Source organism: Xenopus laevis, chromosome 3S (genome assembly GCF_017654675.1).
Source record: "Xenopus laevis strain J_2021 chromosome 3S, Xenopus_laevis_v10.1, whole genome shotgun sequence".
Taxonomy (NCBI): Eukaryota; Metazoa; Chordata; class Amphibia; order Anura; family Pipidae; genus Xenopus; species Xenopus laevis.
Genome location: NC_054376.1, coordinates 76,035,330 through 76,054,966, shown reverse-complemented (window position 1 = coordinate 76,054,966; position 19,637 = coordinate 76,035,330). Strand labels below are relative to the sequence as shown.

The following is a 19,637-nucleotide window of genomic DNA, read 5'->3' as shown; positions in this document are numbered from 1 at the left end:
AAGAAAACCATGCAAAATTATGGGAGTGAAATTCACAACCCAAAATCGAACTATTGTTGGAAAATAACAGACAGAGATTGTTCCAGTGCATGTTACTTAATGCAATGTGATGTCATGTTTGACCTGTAACCCTGTGTGATTTTCTTCTTCCTCTTCCTGTTTATGCTCTCTATGAAAAGTTCCTGTTATGCTGAAGTGTTTATGCTGAGTTCTATGAAGCAACCAAGTTACTATTCACACAGAAGTTGATGTGTCTGTCCTCACTTACAGAGAAGCTGCACAGGAAGTTCAGGTCAGCTCTCTGCTAACAACTATAAATTATAACTTTTCAGCAATAAATCAATTCATTCAATTAACACAAGGCAGTCTAGTGGTAACTGCAATATGTTCAATGTACTTACCAAAATGAAAAAAATATGAGTTTCACAAATACAGAATTAATTATTTTGAGTCACACCACATTGCCACATAATATAGAATCTGCATTTTTTGTGACCTTTGTTTTCATTTTTTATCAAAAGTTCTAGTTATTTAAAACAGTGGATCTGCATTGTTTTTGGATATCAATTTGAATAATTTAATAGCAATGTGCATACTGCAGGTATGGGATCCATAATTTCGGAAACCGTTTGTCAAGAAAGCTATGAATTTGCCCATTGGAGCAAATTTACTGAAGGGTGAAGTGACTAATGTTAGCGAAAATTCACCAGCGTAGACGTCATTTCGGTACTTTGCCGATTTACTAACGATTTACTGCGCTAGCGAAGGAGATAGACTCTAGTGGTACTTAGCTCCCTAACGCTTGGCGAATTTGCGTTCTGGCGAATGCACGTAACTACGCAAATTCACTAAGATGCGGATTTAACTGAATGTAACCTTATGCGCCAGACTTGCCTTTGCCACCTCAGACCAGGCACAGTGCAATAGAGTAGATAGGACTTCCGCAAAAAATAATTGAAAAATTTTCTAAGTCACAAAAAACGCTGGCGACTTTTCATTTTTCAGGGTGATAGGCTGCAAAAGATCGTAAATTGTTTCTTGGGTACACGGCTTCCCCCCTACATTTCCTAACATATGGCACATAAACTATACACTGGGCACATGTGTAGGGCAATATAACAACTCTATTTTATTTTATTAAGCTTCCTTGGACTTGTGTAGTGTAATGTTTTTGCTGCAACATATATGTCCATTCAACTTTAACTTACCACCGTATGTAAATGAGGCAACGCTAGCACAACTTCGATTCGCTTGCCGCAGTAACGCTAGTGCAACTTCGCCAGCGTTTGGCTCCCTGGACACAACTTCGGATTTTAGTGAATTAGCAAATCTACGCCTGCTGAAGTGATGCGATGTGAGTGAAGCATTCGCTGCGAATTTTCAGAGGTTAGTAAATTTGCCCCATAGACTCAATTTTATCCAAATAATCGAAATTTTTTAAAAGGGATTTCCTTTTTTCTCTGTAGCAATAAAACAGTACCTTGTACTTGATCTAAACTAAGATATAATTAATCCTTATTGGAAACAAAATCATCCTATTGGGTTTATTTAATGTTTACATGATTTTACAGTAGACTTAAGGGGAAATGTAATTAAGAATTGCAAACATGTTCAAAATAGTGTTTTTTCAAATTTTTAGTGCTGCTCGGCTAGTGATGTGATGATCAAAAATGATGCCCATAGACTCCAATGGGTGAAAAATTTGTTGCGCAACATCGCGAGACAAAAAAAATTACGCCTATAGACTTCAATGAATTTTGCCATGTTTTTTGTCGGTTCACAAATTTTTGGTAAAGTGAAATGGATCAGATTCGTCCATCACTACTGCTCTCAATGTAAAATCATTTGATGGTGAGTATTATATTGCTAAGCAAAGTTAGCGTTATCACCTGCTCTGGAGTTTTTTAAATATTTTGTCACAAAATATGCTTTGAAATTTTATTACATACACTGCGATTGTTCACCAAAGCAATTTGGTCACAAACTTTGCAAGGAAGTCATCAAGGTCTGTAAATGGTCAAAAAGGACTCAAACATGGTCACTAACCAATCACTAACTAATTTGCAATGTTCTTTGCTAAAATTTTTTGCTCTAATGAAACATATTACATGCCCCCCCATGAAGGTCTAAATCTAAATCTTAAGGTCTAAATCTAAATAACAGAAAAAATCCATTATCTGGAAAATCCCAGGTCCCAAGCATTCTGGATAACAGATCACATATCTGTATAATATTTAGTAAAGATCATGAAAGAAATAATAATATTACATTTACGGGCACATTTACTAAGGGTCGAATTTCGAAGTGCTAAAACTTTGAAATTCGACCATCGAATTGAAAAATTCGATAGTCGAAGGTTTTTTTGTTTCAATTTAGCTGTTTTCGATTGAATTAAAATTGTTTGATCGATTGAGAAATCTTTCGGATTGAACGATTTGAACAATTTAATCGATTGAACGATTTTCAAAAAAAAAACTTGGACTCTAAAAACTAAGCCAAATATTGGCTATAGGTTCTAGGAGGTCCCCATAGCCTAACATAGCAATTCGTCAGGTTTAAGGTGGTGAAGTGTCGAATTCAAAGTTTTTTAAAGAGACAGTACTTCGATTTTTGAATGGTCGAATATTCAGAGTTTTTTCAATTCGAATCGAATGTAAGCCTACACTACTTATTTCTTTATAAATCATATGTTCATATTTTCATCTATGCCTCATACTTTTCACAAATGACTGCCTGTCTGAGCATTGCTGAAGATATACTGCCGTGACAGTTACCATTACTGTCAATCAAAAAACTGCTGGACAGTTGCTTGAACACTGAAACAAACCGATAGATGCTTTCTACAGTGTTGGAAAGTGAAACCCAAAACTGTAGTAAGAAAAATAATGTATTTTGTATGGGTGTATCTTCTATTTGTAACAGCAATGATAGTTACAGCTCACTAAAACATTAGTGACAGTTTGGGATTTAACAATCTATTTTCTATGATTGAATTATTTCATTGTGGAAAATAATTATCCTAACCCTTTCTCACCAAATGCAAATTGCCTCAGGGAGCAAGGATTTGGATGGGTGATAGTATTTAGTGCTACCCCAAGTCAACATTAACAACTGCCATCCCATAGAGCAGAATTATATTAGACTTTTTAAAACAATCACAATTGAAAGAGCTATTGGCTTTAATAAATTTGTGATTTTGTTAAAAATGTTCATGACTACCAGTATAATGTTCCTAATGTTGCACACTTAGGGACACATTTACTAAACTCGAGTGGATTAGAATGAAAAATACTTTGAATTTCGAAGGTTTTTTTTGGCTACTTCGACCTTCGACTACGACTTCGAGTTCGAATCTAATGATTCAAACAAAAAATCGTTCGTCTATTCGACCATTCGATAGTCGAAGTACTGTCTCTTTAAAAAAACTTTGACTACCTACTTCGCCACCTAAAACCTACCGAGCACCAATGTTAGCCTATGGGGACCTTCCAGGGTTAATTGACCCTCGATATTCGACCCTAAGTAAATGTGCCCCGTAATGTTTGTACCTGTAAGACTGCTGCGTAATGTAGTCCCCTGTCCCTTCCATCACAGTACAGAGGAACTAGTTAATGCTTCAGCCTGCAGGAAGGAAAGGATTTTCTCCAGCCAATGATAAAGGAGAGAGTCTGTGCCCTGCCCCGACAACCAGAAAGAGGAGGAGGAACCAGCCAGCATGGAAAGATGTGCTGGGAGATCTAGAGACTGGCAGTTTTGTGTTCCAGACAGAGAGAGAGACAGCTATTAACCTGCAAGAGGAGAACACTGCAGTGTGCAGCCTGCTTGGAGTTGGTTGCTGCTGTTCCCTGGAGGAAGTTTGTTGTCAGGCCCCATTGTGATCCAGGAGTACAACAGTCTTGATAAGGAGAAAGCTACAGTGTGGAGAGAAGCAAGGTTACTTCTCAACTGTAACTTATTAACTCTTGTGCTGCCAGTTTAAGGAACATTGCGAGTTATAGAAATAAACATTATCCTGCTAGTACATTGGAGAGTGAGACATATGCCTCCAACTGAAGTCTAAGTTTTTTTGTGTTTGAATAGGTCTTTTTTTGATCAAATAGGTCTGTATGTGGCCTAATACAACTAAAAATTCGAAGTAGAATTTTAAAGAGACAGTACATGATAAATTTCGATATTCGAGTTTTTGAATTTTTTTCAAATTCAAATCGAATTTGGACTATTCCCTAGTCGAAGTACACAAAAAATAGCTAAAAATTCACCTCGACCTCTGATAAATCTGATAAGTGATAAAAGAGATTGAAATGCATAGAATCCTTCAGGAGTCTGGTAATAAATTAGCCCATATGCAGTACAGCTTTCTGGATATCAGTACAGCTGATATCCAGAAAGCTCCGAATGGCTGGCTCCCATAGACTCGATTTTATCCAAATAATCAAAATTTTTAAAAATGATTTCCTTTTTCTCTGTAATAATAAAACAGGACCTTGTACTTGATCCCAACTAAGATATAATTAATCCTTATTGGAAGCAAAACCAGCCTATTGGGTTTATTTAATATTTAAATGAATTTCTAGTAGACTTAAGGCATGAAGATCCAAATTACAGAAAGATCTGTTATCCGGAAAACCCCAGGCCGAGCATTCTGGATAACAGGTACCATACCTGGATGTGTGTGTATATATATATATATATATATATATATATATATATATATATATATATATATATATATATATATATATATATATATATATATATCTATCTATACACATTAGAGGAAATGACAGCAACTGTGATCAGTGGAACTTCTGTGCAATAGAAGTCTTTAACCTTGATTTTTTAATATTTCATTGTCCTTAGAAAAGGAAAGCAGTGTGTATATTTTACTGGAGCAATTGTAATGTCCGTAGGTATTCCAAGACTTTGTTTATTAAAAAAAATGATCTACAATTATAGTCTAAAGTTGTATTATTATAATAATTAATGGTTTCATGCGCTTTTGAATTTTCATACCATTAAGACAGATTCCAATTGCTCAGTAAAAACATTATTGTCTATTCAATGGATAAACATCATCGTGCCCTACTGCCTTTAAATTCACATTGCAACATTATGCAAACATTGCCCAATGACTCATAGAATGTCAATTATTTCCAACAGAATACGCATACATCACCTTTCAGTATATGCACAGGCACCCCTTAGGCACTTACAACCACCCACACATGATTCTAAGGTGACCAAACACTTTACATTCCCTAAAGCAATAAATGATCATGGCTCCTTGTGGTCATGAAGACTTAACGCTTTAAACACTGGGGCATAAAATATAAGACACTGTATTTCTGTGTATACATGTGTAAGAAGCCTGTTATGAATCTGAAATATGTAAAAGAAAAGAAAAAAAGACACCTTACTAAATGCAAACACTGCATATAAAGAATTTTACTTCATATTTTACATTCCCATTGCAGAGAATTTTGGGACATGTGATATTTTAGGTAGACAACATACAGTATATTGTAACTCTCCTTTAGTTTCTAATATTCTGTTCTTCAGCCCTCTCCCTCTTCATTAAGAAGACCAGGTTATTATTGTTATTTATAGCTTCCACATATTCAGCAGCATTTTACAAAGAATATGCATCAATTTTATTATAAGTAAATTAAACATTATGAAATATCGGTATCAAAAAGTCCTTGCAAATAGTGGCCTGGCTGGATTGATCCTTGGACCCCAGTGCTGTATGGCAGGCTACTGATTTCTCCACTATGGTAAAGACTTTAATAAATGCTTAACACCTACACATCAGGAACATCTTATATAAATACTTGTTTTATTTACAGGTGGAGCAAAAGATATTTAAACCTCTGTAATTTATGTATTGAATAGTGGAGTTCTAATTAGAATGTATGTTTGCTATGTTGTAGTGTTTCAGCACTTTGCTAATAATTCAACACTTTCTGTTGAATAAATGAATGAACTAGCGATGAGCAAATTCATTTGCCAGGCATGGATTTTCTGCGAGTTTTGGCAAATAGCCACCTGCAAATTTCATTGCAAACTGTGGGAAAAATTTGGCGTGGAAAATTTTACCTTGACAAAACTGTCGCCAAGACAAAAAAGTCACCATTAGAAAAAACACCCATTGACTTTAATACATTTGGACAAAAAAGTTGCCAAGACAAAAAAGTCCCCAAGACAAAATTGTTGCCGAAACAAAAATGAAAAATAAGAAAAAAACGCCCATTGACTTGCATATGGAGTGGGAAAAAATGTGGCGCAAGCTAAAAATTGCTGTGCGTTGACGCCCATTGACTTCAATGAGTTTAGCAAATTGTTCGCCATTTTGCAAATTTTTTTTCACAAATTTTTTGGCAAAACATGACAGATTCGCTCATCACTAGAATCTACATTTTTTAAAAGTAAACTATGGGCAGTTGGATCTTTACCCTCTAAAGAGTATTATAGTATAACTAAAGCTAACCTTGAGGCAAAATATTCAGGAGTTTGCCCAGCATGGACACTTCAACATTCTGCCATCCAGCTAATGATTGGATGCCACAGGATTGGGGTGGGTTGTGCAGAGTGATCATCTGAAAATTGTAAACAAGGATCAATGCAGTCATAAGCCAACAGCCATTTCTGCCTGATCTCAAAGATATCTTAATGAATCTATTTATATTCTATTCTTTAGGGAAAAGGGATACTTTTGGTTCCAAATTGCAGTTAAAAGAGTGTCTGACAATTTAGCACCCAAATAAGCCCTTAAAACTTGAATCAGAAGTAGTTCAGATACTTGTTGACAAAAGCGTACATTTTCAGTTATTATGGAAAAATTAAGTGATGTACATCTTATCATTAAAAATATATCAGAATTTCTATTTAGTTTCTTCAGGCGACCACATCCAAACAACCTAAATTCTGGGAAATGGAAAATGACAGTTTGAGTGGGGCTGCAAATAAAAGAAAAAATACCTACAATGTTATGCCAATTTATACACAGTGAAGTATGGTGATGTGTGATGTGGCCTGTTTTTACACAGCATAATAAATATGCCCCTAAGAGTGCACCCCCTAGTGCTCATTAAGCATTTTTTACCCGGCCCTCTTCTTACCGCCTTCTATAGGCAAATATTAATATAATTAGCTATAGATTCAGCATGTAACTTTCCACACGACTGGAATCAAACTATATTAAAGCACCACAAAGCTTAAAGGGGTGTTAAACACACAAAAACTTATTAGGTGTTAGGTTTTATCACCCAGCTCCAATAAGCTGACAAGTGATAAACCTGAGAACAGAAGCATCAGAAAATCTGTACTGCAATAGTGTTAAGGAGGAACTCCCCGTCGATTTTGGCGCGATCTGACATGCTGCGCAAAAACGCAGGTGTCACATCGGATGCAGCGTAAAAAAAGGTAAGTAATAGCATTTTCGGATGGTGTTGCAGCGTTGATCCGACGCAACACGACTTTCGGAAGCAGATGCTGCACCATGCGTTGTGTTGCGACGGATCAATGCTGCGACTTCATCCGACATTTCCATCTCTTACCTTATTTCCGGCACATCCAACGGGACGCGACAAAATCGCCCGTGGTGTTCCTCCCTTATAATGGGTATATGGCAGCAACTTCATTTACAAATGCACATTTCCTCAGCTAAATGCATTCTCCAAAGTTATTACAGGTGTTGCAAAGTGAAGGCAGACTTTTAAAAGAACCTGACAGAGAATCAAAGAGACAGAGAGACCACATAGATAATTATGCTTTTTTCCCAAGCAAGAAGCAAAGATGAGACAATTCTAACTCAGAACAGATAGAAGCAAAAGCCAATTAAAGATTATTGTTTTATAAAACTGAACATATCAAAACTGCAATAAGTCTTAAGACTGAAGTATGTTTAACCTTCAACACAATATTCTACTAAAAGTTATTCAAGTACATTTTACTTATGAGCAGAGTATAGAAAACATACTGTATATAATGGGATGTACATTAGGGCATATTTACTAAAGGTACTGTGAAAATTTGGAGTGGTTTTAAAAATGAAGATTCCTTCAGCATCGGCAATTCACTAAAAAGAGAATACACCAAGGGGCCTATTTATCATGCCATTGAATCATTCTGGTCAAGTTTTAAAGGTCACAAAATCCAAATTTTTGGAGGAAAAAATACTTTAATTTTTGAGATTTTTTGAGATTTGTCACAACTTTTTTTGTAGCACCAGTTTTACCAAGAATAATTAGGTAAATTAAGGGCATTTTGGTGTGGAAGTTTGGTCAATTTTTTTTTAAAAAAAGTGAGAAAAAGTTGAGTTTTAGTAAATAACCCCCCCCAAGTTTTGGACAATTAACTTCCTTGTATTGGTGTAAATTCACCTCTTTTCTCCGTGTCAATTTTCTCCAGTGAAAATTCTCCAATTCACTCAGAGCACATGAGCATATTTTCACCAAGAGAAATTTTTCCAGGTTCAGGCTGGCAAAATAGCATTATAAAGATAGAGCAGTCACTTTTAAAGCTCACTATCAACATCACTAATTCCATGCTAATTTTCTCCATGTCATAAGCCACCCTCAAGTGAATTTTCCCTACTACTATTGGATGGGGAAAATATGCTGGTGAATTTTCACAGAGAATTTTACGCCAGGAGAAAATTCAACACATTTCTCTTGAAAAAATGAATTTACAGTTTTTAGTAAATATGAGATGTGTTGTGAAAATACACCCGAAGTGAGGTGAACTTTGGTGAAGTTAGACAAAGAGAAAATTTACACTTATGTGCCCCATTGTGAGAGATATTGAGGTAATGTGACCAATAAATTATCAAAACAAATATAACTTAATGCTTGGGGTTAATATGACGGTCCTTTGCGGACCGAAATGCGTTGGTATGTAGTTGGAATAAAGACTTGTTCTTTTACGAAATATGATGCAGTGAGTGCTTTCTACCGGGGTTATTTATTTAGCTCAGATTTTCGAAATTTTTTTGTGAATTTTCCCCCGTAAGCTCCGGAAACATTGTGAAATTGCCAGAAACCCCCGATACAACCAAAAATCAATGGGACTGTTCCCATTGACTTTTATGCAACCTCGACAGGTTTGAGATGCCGTGTTTTTATATTCTGGCTTTTTATCCCTCGGGGTTTAATTAATTCTGAAAAATTTGTGATTTTTTTTAAAAGTCCGATTTTATAAAAACAATCACAAATTCTTTGGATTTTGGGGAGTTTCGGGTGTTCGGAGCTTAGTAAATAACCCCATACAAGTGGAATCACACAAAAAGCACACTCAAACACAAAAGAGCAGACTTGTGTTCCACCAAAGGGCTGTAGCTGGAGGTCGCTTTCATTAGGCATCACTGGCCTAAAGTGAAGGGACCATAGTGCTGAAGGTATTTGGATTTGCTTAACAGTTTCCATTGGAGGGGATCTGGACCACTAGCTGGTAGCCTTAAAGGGTGTTCCTACAGTTGGTACTGAACTTAAGACATTGGCACCCAATACAACAGTTACCTACCAAGCATCCTCACAGTGGTGTCACAGAACCCCGTGCTACCTCTGACTATTTATGACAACAACAATACCAATTCATTGCTTTGTGGGGATTAACCCTTTTGTTTTGTTTACAAGAACCTCTGGTCCTATTTTTTTCTCTACCTAGGAGAAGTGATGTGTCGTTGCACAATTTCATCTCCCTTACTCCTCCACTTAAAGGAACAGTAACGTCAAAAAATAAAAGTTTTTTAAAGTAATGAAAATATAATGCAGTGTTGCCCTGCACTGGTAAAACTGTTGTGTTTGCTTAAGAAACACTACTATTGTTTATATAAACAAGCTGCTGTGTAGCAATTGGGGCAGCCATTCAAAAGGAGAAAAGGCTCAGGTTACACAGCAGATAGCAAATAAGCTCTGTCTGTCTAATGGTGTTATCTTTTATCCATTAGTTATCCTGTACCATATAGCCGTTTTTCAATTTCCGCCATTGCTCCACAGCAGCTTGTTTATATGAACTATAGTAGTGTTTCTGAAGCAAACACATCAGTTTTACCAGTGCAGGGCAACAGTACATGATATTTTCATTACTTTAAAACACTAAAAATTTTTGGTGTTACTGTTCCTTTAACGAAGGGCCATCTGGGAGTGGGCTATTTGCTGCTTACGAACTTTGGCTGGAAAAATGAAAACTGTATAATTTATAGAGTCATATAAAATGAATTCTCCAGTTAAAAAATTGCATTTATTAACGGTGTCAATGAATAATGCCATAGTAGGGCTAAGGATTAAAAACTAGATCTGAATCAGCAAAGTATCATGGATTGGAGTATAGACCGGAGCTATGGACAAGTCTACAACCCAAATCCTAGCTAATGACCAGCTTCTGCCCTACATCCATTTATGCCACTGTGTTATGCAAAACAACAGAGCTTATGAAATTTAGCCATAGGCAGATCCTTATTAAAAGTCATTCAAACTGTAGTACTGTTAGACTTTATGACATTAGGTACTTCCTTAGTTAATGGCTATTGATTCAGCCATAACTTAGTTGATAAGTTTTTATATATATATATAAAAACATTTCAGTGCAAAAATAGGCAGAAAATAAAATTGCCTAAAATGCCAAACTACAAATAAACTGGTACGTGCAGCATACATTTGCAATTACAGGTATGGGACCCATTATCCAGAATGCTCGGAACCTGGGGTTTTCTGGATAATGGCTCTTTCCCTTATTTGGGTCTTCATACCTTAAGTCTACTAGAAAATCATGTAAACATGAAATAAACCCAATAGGATCAATTTGCTTGCAATAAGGATTAAATATATCTTAGTTTGGATCATGTACAAGGTGCTGTTTTATAATTACAGAGAAAAAGGAAATCATTTTAAAAAATTTTTGGATTATTTGGATAAAATTTAATCTATGGGAGACAGTCTTTACATAATTCGGAGCTTTCTGGATAACAGGTTTCCGAATAACAAAATATTGAAAAACTGGAAAGGAGGCAAATTATTTTTCTAAAACTGCATGAATAAAAAACAGGGAATGACAGGTGCCATACTGCCATACTTCAGCCAAACGAAATGCAGATGCACACCTGGTCCCTCTTTCAACGTTCACGGTGCATGGAACCTAGGAGGACGGCACCTCCAATAAATGGTACGTAAATAGAATTAATCCAGCACACGAAATCTGCTCAAGGGTTATTAACCGTGTTTAATGCCAAGCCAAACAGGTTACAACGTTTCGGGGGCATACCCCTTCGTCAGGTGACGAAGTGGCACGCCCCCGAAACGTTGTAACCTGTTTGGCTTGGCATTAAACACGGGTAATAACCCTTGAGCAGATTTCGTGTGCTGGATTAATTCTATTTACGTGCCATACTGCCATACCCCATACTATAGTCAACAAGAGTAAATACACAATCCTTATGACCTATAGAAGTTATTGCACTCAATGAAGAATGTTAGGCAATGTTAAAAATAACTTAAAGGAGAATGAAAAGCAAGTATAACATGTAGTGGTGACTGGTGAGTCTTTTCATCTCCCTCCTAAACCACACTAGTTTTTACAGTCTTTTTACAACCCCATTTGTCCTACCTGTTCCCAGAATACAAATAAGCACTTACGGGTTGGCATGCATCACTTCACACTGTTCCATAAATAATACTATTAACGATTGCACGGGCTGTTAAAGCTGTTCTAGACATAGCTGTGCATGCTCAGTGTAAGCAATCACTTAAGAGTGATGTTGCAAGAGATGGCACCTGACAACTTTGCTGCACTAATATTTTGGGAACAGGTAGGGCAAACAAGGCTGTAATGTGGGGCTGCACTGGTACAGTTCCAAAGAGTGGAAGAAGGCATCTCCAGGGTTACTATATTGCATACTTGGCTTTCATTCTTCTTTAAGTCACTTGAAGATGAATGATATCAAAATATTTTTTAATTGAAGTAATTTATCAGATAATTCTATGTTTTTTTTTACATTTTATTTTAAGTTTTGTTACACTAACAGGTAACACAACTGGCTAATACTGTACATGTCTTGATCTGATTTTTTAGCAGCTGTCCAAATGATTGGAAAAGGTCAACCGTTCTAACAACATGTCTGACCATAAATACATCCAAGCATTACCTTTGGTATACATTATCTATTTAGATTAAACATATTATGGATGTAAATGTGTTTCCCATATTATTTGTTTAAATACTATCCCTGTGACTTCAAATTGCATGTATTGAAACCAACAGTATGTGGAATCTAATTATTTGCTGTAAGGAAGGAATGCACCAGTTCAAGAGCCAAATGACGTATTGTTATTTTATTTATTTTAACTATTTTGATTTCTTTAAGATTTCTTTTAGAAATTGAATTAAAATAAGCATATTCTCTGGAGTAAATATGTTTTAGTTTAATCAGTTTACTTTAGATTTCACATGTAGGGGCACATTTACTATTGGTCGAATATCGAGGGTTAATTAACCCTCGATATTCGACCGTCAAAGTAAAATCCTTCGACTTCGAATATCGAAGTCGAAGTTTTTACCGCATTTCAAACGATTCAAAGGATTTTAATCCATCGATCAAACGATTTTCCTTCGATCAAAAAAAGTTAGGAAAGCCTATGGGGACCTTCCCCATAGGCTAACATTGGTACTTGGTAGGTTTTAGTAGGTGGTCAAAGTTTTTTTTAAAGAGACAGTACTTCGACTATCGAATGGTCAAATAGTCGAACGATTTTTAGTTCGAATCGTTCGATTCTAAGTCGTAGTCGAAGGTCGAAGTAGCCAATTCGATGGTCGAAGTAGCCAAAAAATTACTTCGAAATTCGAAGTATTTTTTATTCTAATCCTTCACTCGAGCTAAGTAAATGTGCCCCGTAAAGTATACAACTTTAGAATACTACTAATTCAAATCTACATCACACTAATAGTTAATTTTAAGGTGAAATACTGATTTAAATGAAAGATGAAAGAAAGTATAATATAGCAATACTTGTGTACATCAATCACAATATAAAATTAATGCTGTCCAAAGAACCTCTTTGTATCATTGACTTTTAGAGGACAATACACGGTTATATAGATTTTATTTCCAGATGTAAATGGAGCACATTAGTAGATTGCAGCTGCTCTGCACCTCTAGAATATTATTTATAGCAATCACTGTTAATATAACGGTAAGTCTATTAACAGACATTGCCAATACTTTCAATGGAGTAGCAAGTCCATTAAGATAACTTTTCAATGCATCATTCCCACTTACTCAGAAATTAAATTACGCTTTGCAGGATGTAATTGTATTGATAACTTTAAATATCAATGCTCAAACAAATGCATCTGTGCAAAATCTGTGACAAGGTTAGCAGAAATCTGATTTTAATAAATTCATGTAAAATTACTTAAAAATGGATATTACAGCTGAAGGTGAATTCTATTATTTCCCTTTACCTATGCAGCAATTTTTCCCACAATACAATATTTTAATAAGCTTTCCTCAAGTGTTAATTTGTAGGGGCCTATTTATTAAACCTCCAATTTTTCTGGTTGAATTTTCAAAGGAGAAAAACTCTAATTTTTAGAAAAAACAAAAATTTTTCTAGATTTATTAGGCTCCTAAAATGCTAAAAATGCCAATCTGAAAAAACTCCAGCTAAAACCTTTCAAATTCATATAGAAGTCAATAGCAGATGGTCCCTTTAACAGTTGGAACGTGTTTTTTGCCTTCAGGATTCTCAATAGTTTCATGCTGTTTGCGATCATTTTCGCTCAATAATCCAATAAATTCAAACTTTTCAGGCAACAACTTAAAAAAGCTGCATTCAAGAATCAAATTGTGAAGTCGCAAGTCTTGTACTGATTTTTTCAATTGGTAAATTAAGGGGATTAGGGAAAGTAGCCATTAAAGGAAAACTAAGCCCTAAACACGAGTATGGAGAAAAATCTATTTTATATACTGAATTTACTGCACCAACCTAAAGATTCAGCATGGAGTAATTGGGTAATGCAATGAAAAGTCTTAAGTGAGTCTGCATCAAGTTACATACAGCACCAAATCATATTTTTTGCTTTAAAACAGCTATAGGTTGCTGTAGGTTACTAGACAAGTAGCAAAGATCACTTACTACATTCCCCCTTATTCATATATTCATTTTAGCTAATAGGATGTGTTTAGCAAATCTTCAAGATACCTATAATAAATTCAAAGGAAGACCTGCGTGGATTAATAACACATTGTAAATCTTATAATATACTAAATAATGAAAAAGAATCAATTTAGAGGCCTATTTATCTTATTTTAGTGGTTTTGTAACTGCAAAGAAACTCACTTTCTCTAAAAACATGAATGCCATGGAATTAATGAAAAGATCCGAATTGAAAAAAACACCAAGCACTGAACAATTTAAAAAAAATACAAATACCTCTAAAACTTCTACAAATTTTAGTTTTTCTGACAATTCCTAGTGAAAAGAAAATCATAAGACCTTTAAAAGCCCAAACTGAAAAAAATGGTCCAATAGGAACAGTGCATGAATTTTTTTATTAGAGATTTTCATGGTTTTTACACTTAATAAATCTCAGATTTTTACAGTTTTAAAGAATTATAGCAAAATTTTTGCAGATTTTTAGAGATTCATGAAAAAAAAGACATTTGAATGTTAGTAACTAGGCCCATAAGTGCAGTGCTTGAACCCTGCCCCCCTTGCTAACATTTATTTTATTCATTTATTTTCCTTTCAGCATGAAATTAGAATCTAAATTGGAAAGCTTCTTTAGTTGTAACATGTCAAAAACAAAACAGCTCCCATTACATAAGTGTGAGTTGTGAAGGGTAATATGAATTCTGGAAGACCCTTTATTAATAATATAGAAACTTATTTGCAGCAGGAGGCCCAAGTCAATCTCAAGTAGAGCAGTCAAGAAAAATGAAATCAAATATCTGTTTAGTTGCTATAAATTCCTGATATTAAAAATATTAATCATAAGAAACTTTCCAACATACATTAATGGACATATTCAATGATTATACATGTGTAAATGTAATTGCTTTTAAAAGCATTAACTGTCTGGTGGTTTAAGTTGTCTGCATTGCTCGATCCAAGTCCTTGAAATATATAGCAAAAGCTAGCTGATTAACTTGGATGAAAATTTAGTTCTGTTACATTATTTTAAGAGTCATAATCAGAGAACCATAAGGCATATCCACAGACTGTTGCAATTACACTTACCAATAACTACAACACTATTTAAAAAAACTTTAATAAGTTTGGCATTTTGTTTCACTGTGCTTCACAGTTTTTGGTTAAAAATGAAATACCATTCCTTCAGGATTAGAAGTATTGTACCCCTGACTAGAGGGACAGAAAGCACTCTTTTTTATTACTACCTGTATATATTGAATATTTAGACCATATCAATACAAAGGGAACAGGCAACAAGTCCCATGATAGTGATGAGTTTTGTGTTGTTGACTTAATCAAATGCGGTTATTGTTTAAGAAATAACTTCATTCTTTTTTTGTATGTCATAGAAAAAGATTGAAGTGGAAAGCAATAAAACATTGGCAGATTCTATTAGCTCATCTAAAGCTAGAAGTAAACATATGTCCATCCAAGAATTTCATGCCCTGGAATGATAATGTGAAAAATAAGCCATTTCCTTAGAAAGAAGACTGTTGCTGAGTGTTGTGGTGTAAAGGGCTCTAATGTCACCGTTCATTGGAGGCTAATAAACATTGATCGCAGAGGCTGCAAAGCCACAAATAAAAACACTTTTTGTCTGATCTGTAAAGAAAGAAGAAAATCAATTGTGCAAAAGAACAGTGTCTGTGGACCATTTTAAACTGGGAAAAAGTACTGTTTAACAATAAATCAACATTTTCCATTACTGCTAACAATGAATCTATTTATCCATCAAGAAAGCCAGGTAAAGAATTGAAGTTACAGAGAGCTGCAATGCCATTAAATATCAAACATCTGCCATGTTTCAGACCACTTTCACTAGCATAGGTATAGACAAGTTTAGTTACATAATCCTAATACATACAGAACCAAAAATACATTTTCTGAATATAGCTTAAAAAATGTCTGTCTCTTTTTATCAACATGCTTGTTTCCACAAAGTATGACCAAAGTGTTTTTCAATCCATTAAGTCAGAATCATGTAAAGCTAGCTGTATGTTATTTTAATAACTTATGTATCAGCAGAACAATAAATGAATAGAACAAACAATAATGAATGCAAGTAAATACAAAGTACTGTTATATTAAAGAGCTCACTAGGAGATCTCTGCCCCATAGAGCTTATAATCTAAGTGGGTAGGTAACATACAGACACATATTTTACACAGTTAAATATACAGCAGAATATTAACTCAATTAATGGTCATATTACTCCATATTATTATATTAGATTCAACTGTTTAACCCATACCACAGATTCCAATGAAAACATGCATCCAGTCCAAATATGCACAGGTGGAGGTCTTGGTTGGCCTATTTTATGTTGTTTCAAAAAGACATAACGGAAGACAATGAATACCTCAATGATATGAACTTCTTTCTATTACATGAAGATTATGCACCCTGTCAATTAATTGGCTAAATAAACCAAGCAATATACTGAAAACAGGGCATACTAGTCTAATACCATCTAGATAGCTTGGTGCCTCAAGATGACTTAAGTCCATCCTCACATGTGTGACGTCCAATGGACCTTTGGCAGCAGGCCTGGACTGGCAATCTGTGGGTTCTGGCAAATGCCAGAGGGGCTGCTAAAAGGTGCCATAGAAAGTCAGTATTTAGTGGGCTGGTGGGGGCTGTTTGGGTCTCTATGTGGGCTGATTGGGCCTCTGTGTCCCTGAAATGCCAGGGCCTATTTTGGCCTGTTTGGAGGAGTACTACAAACCACAATTTGGCCATTTATGCCCGTTTGAATTAATTCCTTGAAATGTATTCCTCCCCCAACCCTCCTAAACCTTTGGAACAATGTTAGAAATTGTGTTCACTTCTGATAGCATTGTGTTGCGATGATGTATTGATTACTATTGTACTTTTCTGTAGACTTCCACATCTATGGGCTTGTTGACCTCCTAAGTCTGTGAAACTACATGTCATTTTGAATGTGGTTATCTTCTAATGTTGATGCAGTCTTTGATGTGGATATATTTTTTTATACTTCTCCCTAGTTGCTGTTATGAAATACTGAATCTATAGCATTTGTGTTGTTGCTATGGTGACACTCTCGACTTCGGTATAATTGATCTACTTATCAATCTCAGGAGTGGATTTATTACATTGGTTAGGATTAAATGATGGTTATCATTCTTTGATGTGTAGTAGGATGGGGTCATGTCAGTTAGACAAGACTGTCCTGTCTGCAATATTTTTCTTTAAATATGTACACTGCCCTACCATCTATTTTTAGTCATTTTACATCTGTTGCAACATTTTATACAAAAATTGCAGACATTTACATTTTGTACATTGCACAAAATGTATCTTAACATTAACTCAGTAACATACACCAGATTAGTGTAGCCTGCACCATTCACTATTTCCTTTCATTACTAAATAGTAATGTATTAGTATGTATGTATTTAAATGTATGATTTCAAGACACATATACATACATGTTTTTTTCACAGTAAACCTCTATTAAAATATCATCCTCAGCTTTATGCTCATATATGTGCAAAAGTAGAGTTACCAGCTTATTCCTTTAAAAGAGCAGTGTTTTAATATGATATAGACAGTGATATTCTGACCCGATGTGCATTTGATCTTCATTTTGTTTTTCAAGTTATTTAGCTTTTTGTTTGAAATCTCAGCAGTTATCTGGATGCTATGGTGCAATTAACCTAGCAACCAAGCAGTGGTTTTAATGAGATGTTGGAAGATGAACATTTATATAATTGGAAAACGGCAGAGGAGAAAAGCAAATAATTACAAAACTATACAAAATTAAAATCAGCTGAAAAGAATAGTTCTTTCTATAACATGCTAAAAGTCAAGGTCTAATACCCCTTCAGTTTCCAATAGTAATGTGCAGGCTGGCCCAAAGCCTGTGTGTTCTGGCTGAACTTTAGCCTGTGTTCTTCCTGCTCGTGGCCTTCTTCTGCCCCACTTCTACCTCTGCATGTGACTTTTTATATACTTGCACAGGCCCACCTCTTTTGTGACATTACAGCAGGGCAGGTCAGGTGAGGGTATATAAAGAGGGGAGCACGACAGGTTAGGGTTGGGTGCTGGTGAAGGAGCAGCTGGTTAGGGTTGGGTGCAGGTTGAGTTTTTCCCGACTCGTACATCAATAGTTTTCAACACTTAAAATAAAAATGGAGTGTACTATGCTGCAGCTCCATATAGATGAATTTCATAACCTGCACTAAAGCATTATGTTGTATGTATTGTGTATGTGTATTATTTGTGTATTTTAAAGGGATACATAGCTAACCCCTCCAAATGAAAACCAGCACCCATACTTACACACACCCACTGAAACTATATATATACCAATATCTATATTAATTGTATATCTTGCCTTGGATATTATGCTTATCCAAGAACTCATCCAAGCCCCTTTCACTAACAGAATTGGCTATCACATCATCATCTAGCAGAGCATTCCACAAACTCACTGTCCTCACTGTGAAGACCCACCTACGCTACTTCAAATGGAAGTTCTTTTCATCTAGTCTAAAGGGGTGACCTCTGGTAAGGGGATCCTCTTTATGGAAGAATAGATCTCCTGCTAGCTGTCTATAATGCCCTGTAATGTAATCATTAATCTATTGTAACCATATCCCCTCGTAAGTGTCTTTTTTTTTTCCAGAGAAAACAACCCCAACTGTGACAGTCAATTCTCATAATTTAAGTCTTCCATCCCTCTAACAAGTTTAGTTGCACATCTCTGCACTCTCTCCAGATCATTTATATCACTCTTAAGGACTGGAGTCCAAAACTGCACTGCATACTCCAGATGAGGCCTCACCAGGGACCTATAGAGAGAGGCAAAATTATGTTTTCATCCCTTGAGTTAATGCCTTTTTAATGCAAGACAGAACTTTATTTGTTTTAGTAGCCACAGAATGACACTGCCTGGAATTAGACAATGTATGTAGGCAGTACAACTTCATTGCTACCAGAAACCAATGCAGTCTGCTGACAGTTACTGCAGTTAACTGCTGACTAACAATTTGCATTTCATATGAATAACATCAGAATAAGAGGGTACAAGTGCCAGGCCTTGGGTAGAAGCCTAAATCAATTTCCCATTGCAACAAAACAACCCCCCCCCCCTCCCAGAATGCACACTTCCCCCCCCCGTCTACATACCCACAACATAATGCTCCTGAGCTTGCATCTTATGCACTGCAACCAGAAAACTAGCTAGAAGGCAGAAGAGGTAAGTGCTCAGCGACCCCCTCATCCTTACACCCTAGGCATGTATCTCATCTGCCTACCTTTACTTCCGGGCCTGGATGTCCCAGTAAAAAAGCCATGCACCTTGCATTCCTTGATTGATTAACATGTAAACTGGAAACGTAAAATCTACAGTGTTGTAGCTTTCTATTTACAGCACATTAAGGGTTAAGGTAAGATCCTGCTTTATAGGTGTCACAGACAATAGACAAT

General features: G+C 35.7%; 1 protein-coding gene across 4 annotated transcripts in view; it reads right to left on the bottom strand.

Moving 5' to 3' along the window:
* Positions 1–19,637, bottom strand: part of LOC108712355 (chemokine-like protein TAFA-5) — a 262,287-nt gene that overhangs the window by 84,175 nt on the left and 158,475 nt on the right. The window contains exon 3 of one of the 4 annotated variants that reach the window (XM_041588510.1): positions 7,550–7,724. The exons of the other annotated variants lie outside the window; for them this stretch is intronic. Within the exon in view, the coding sequence (XP_041444444.1) occupies positions 7,663–7,724 (62 nt within the window). The 3' untranslated portion in view covers positions 7,550–7,662. Of the gene's footprint in view, positions 1–7,549; positions 7,725–19,637 lie in introns of those variants that run through there. 4 annotated transcript variants of the gene reach the window in all.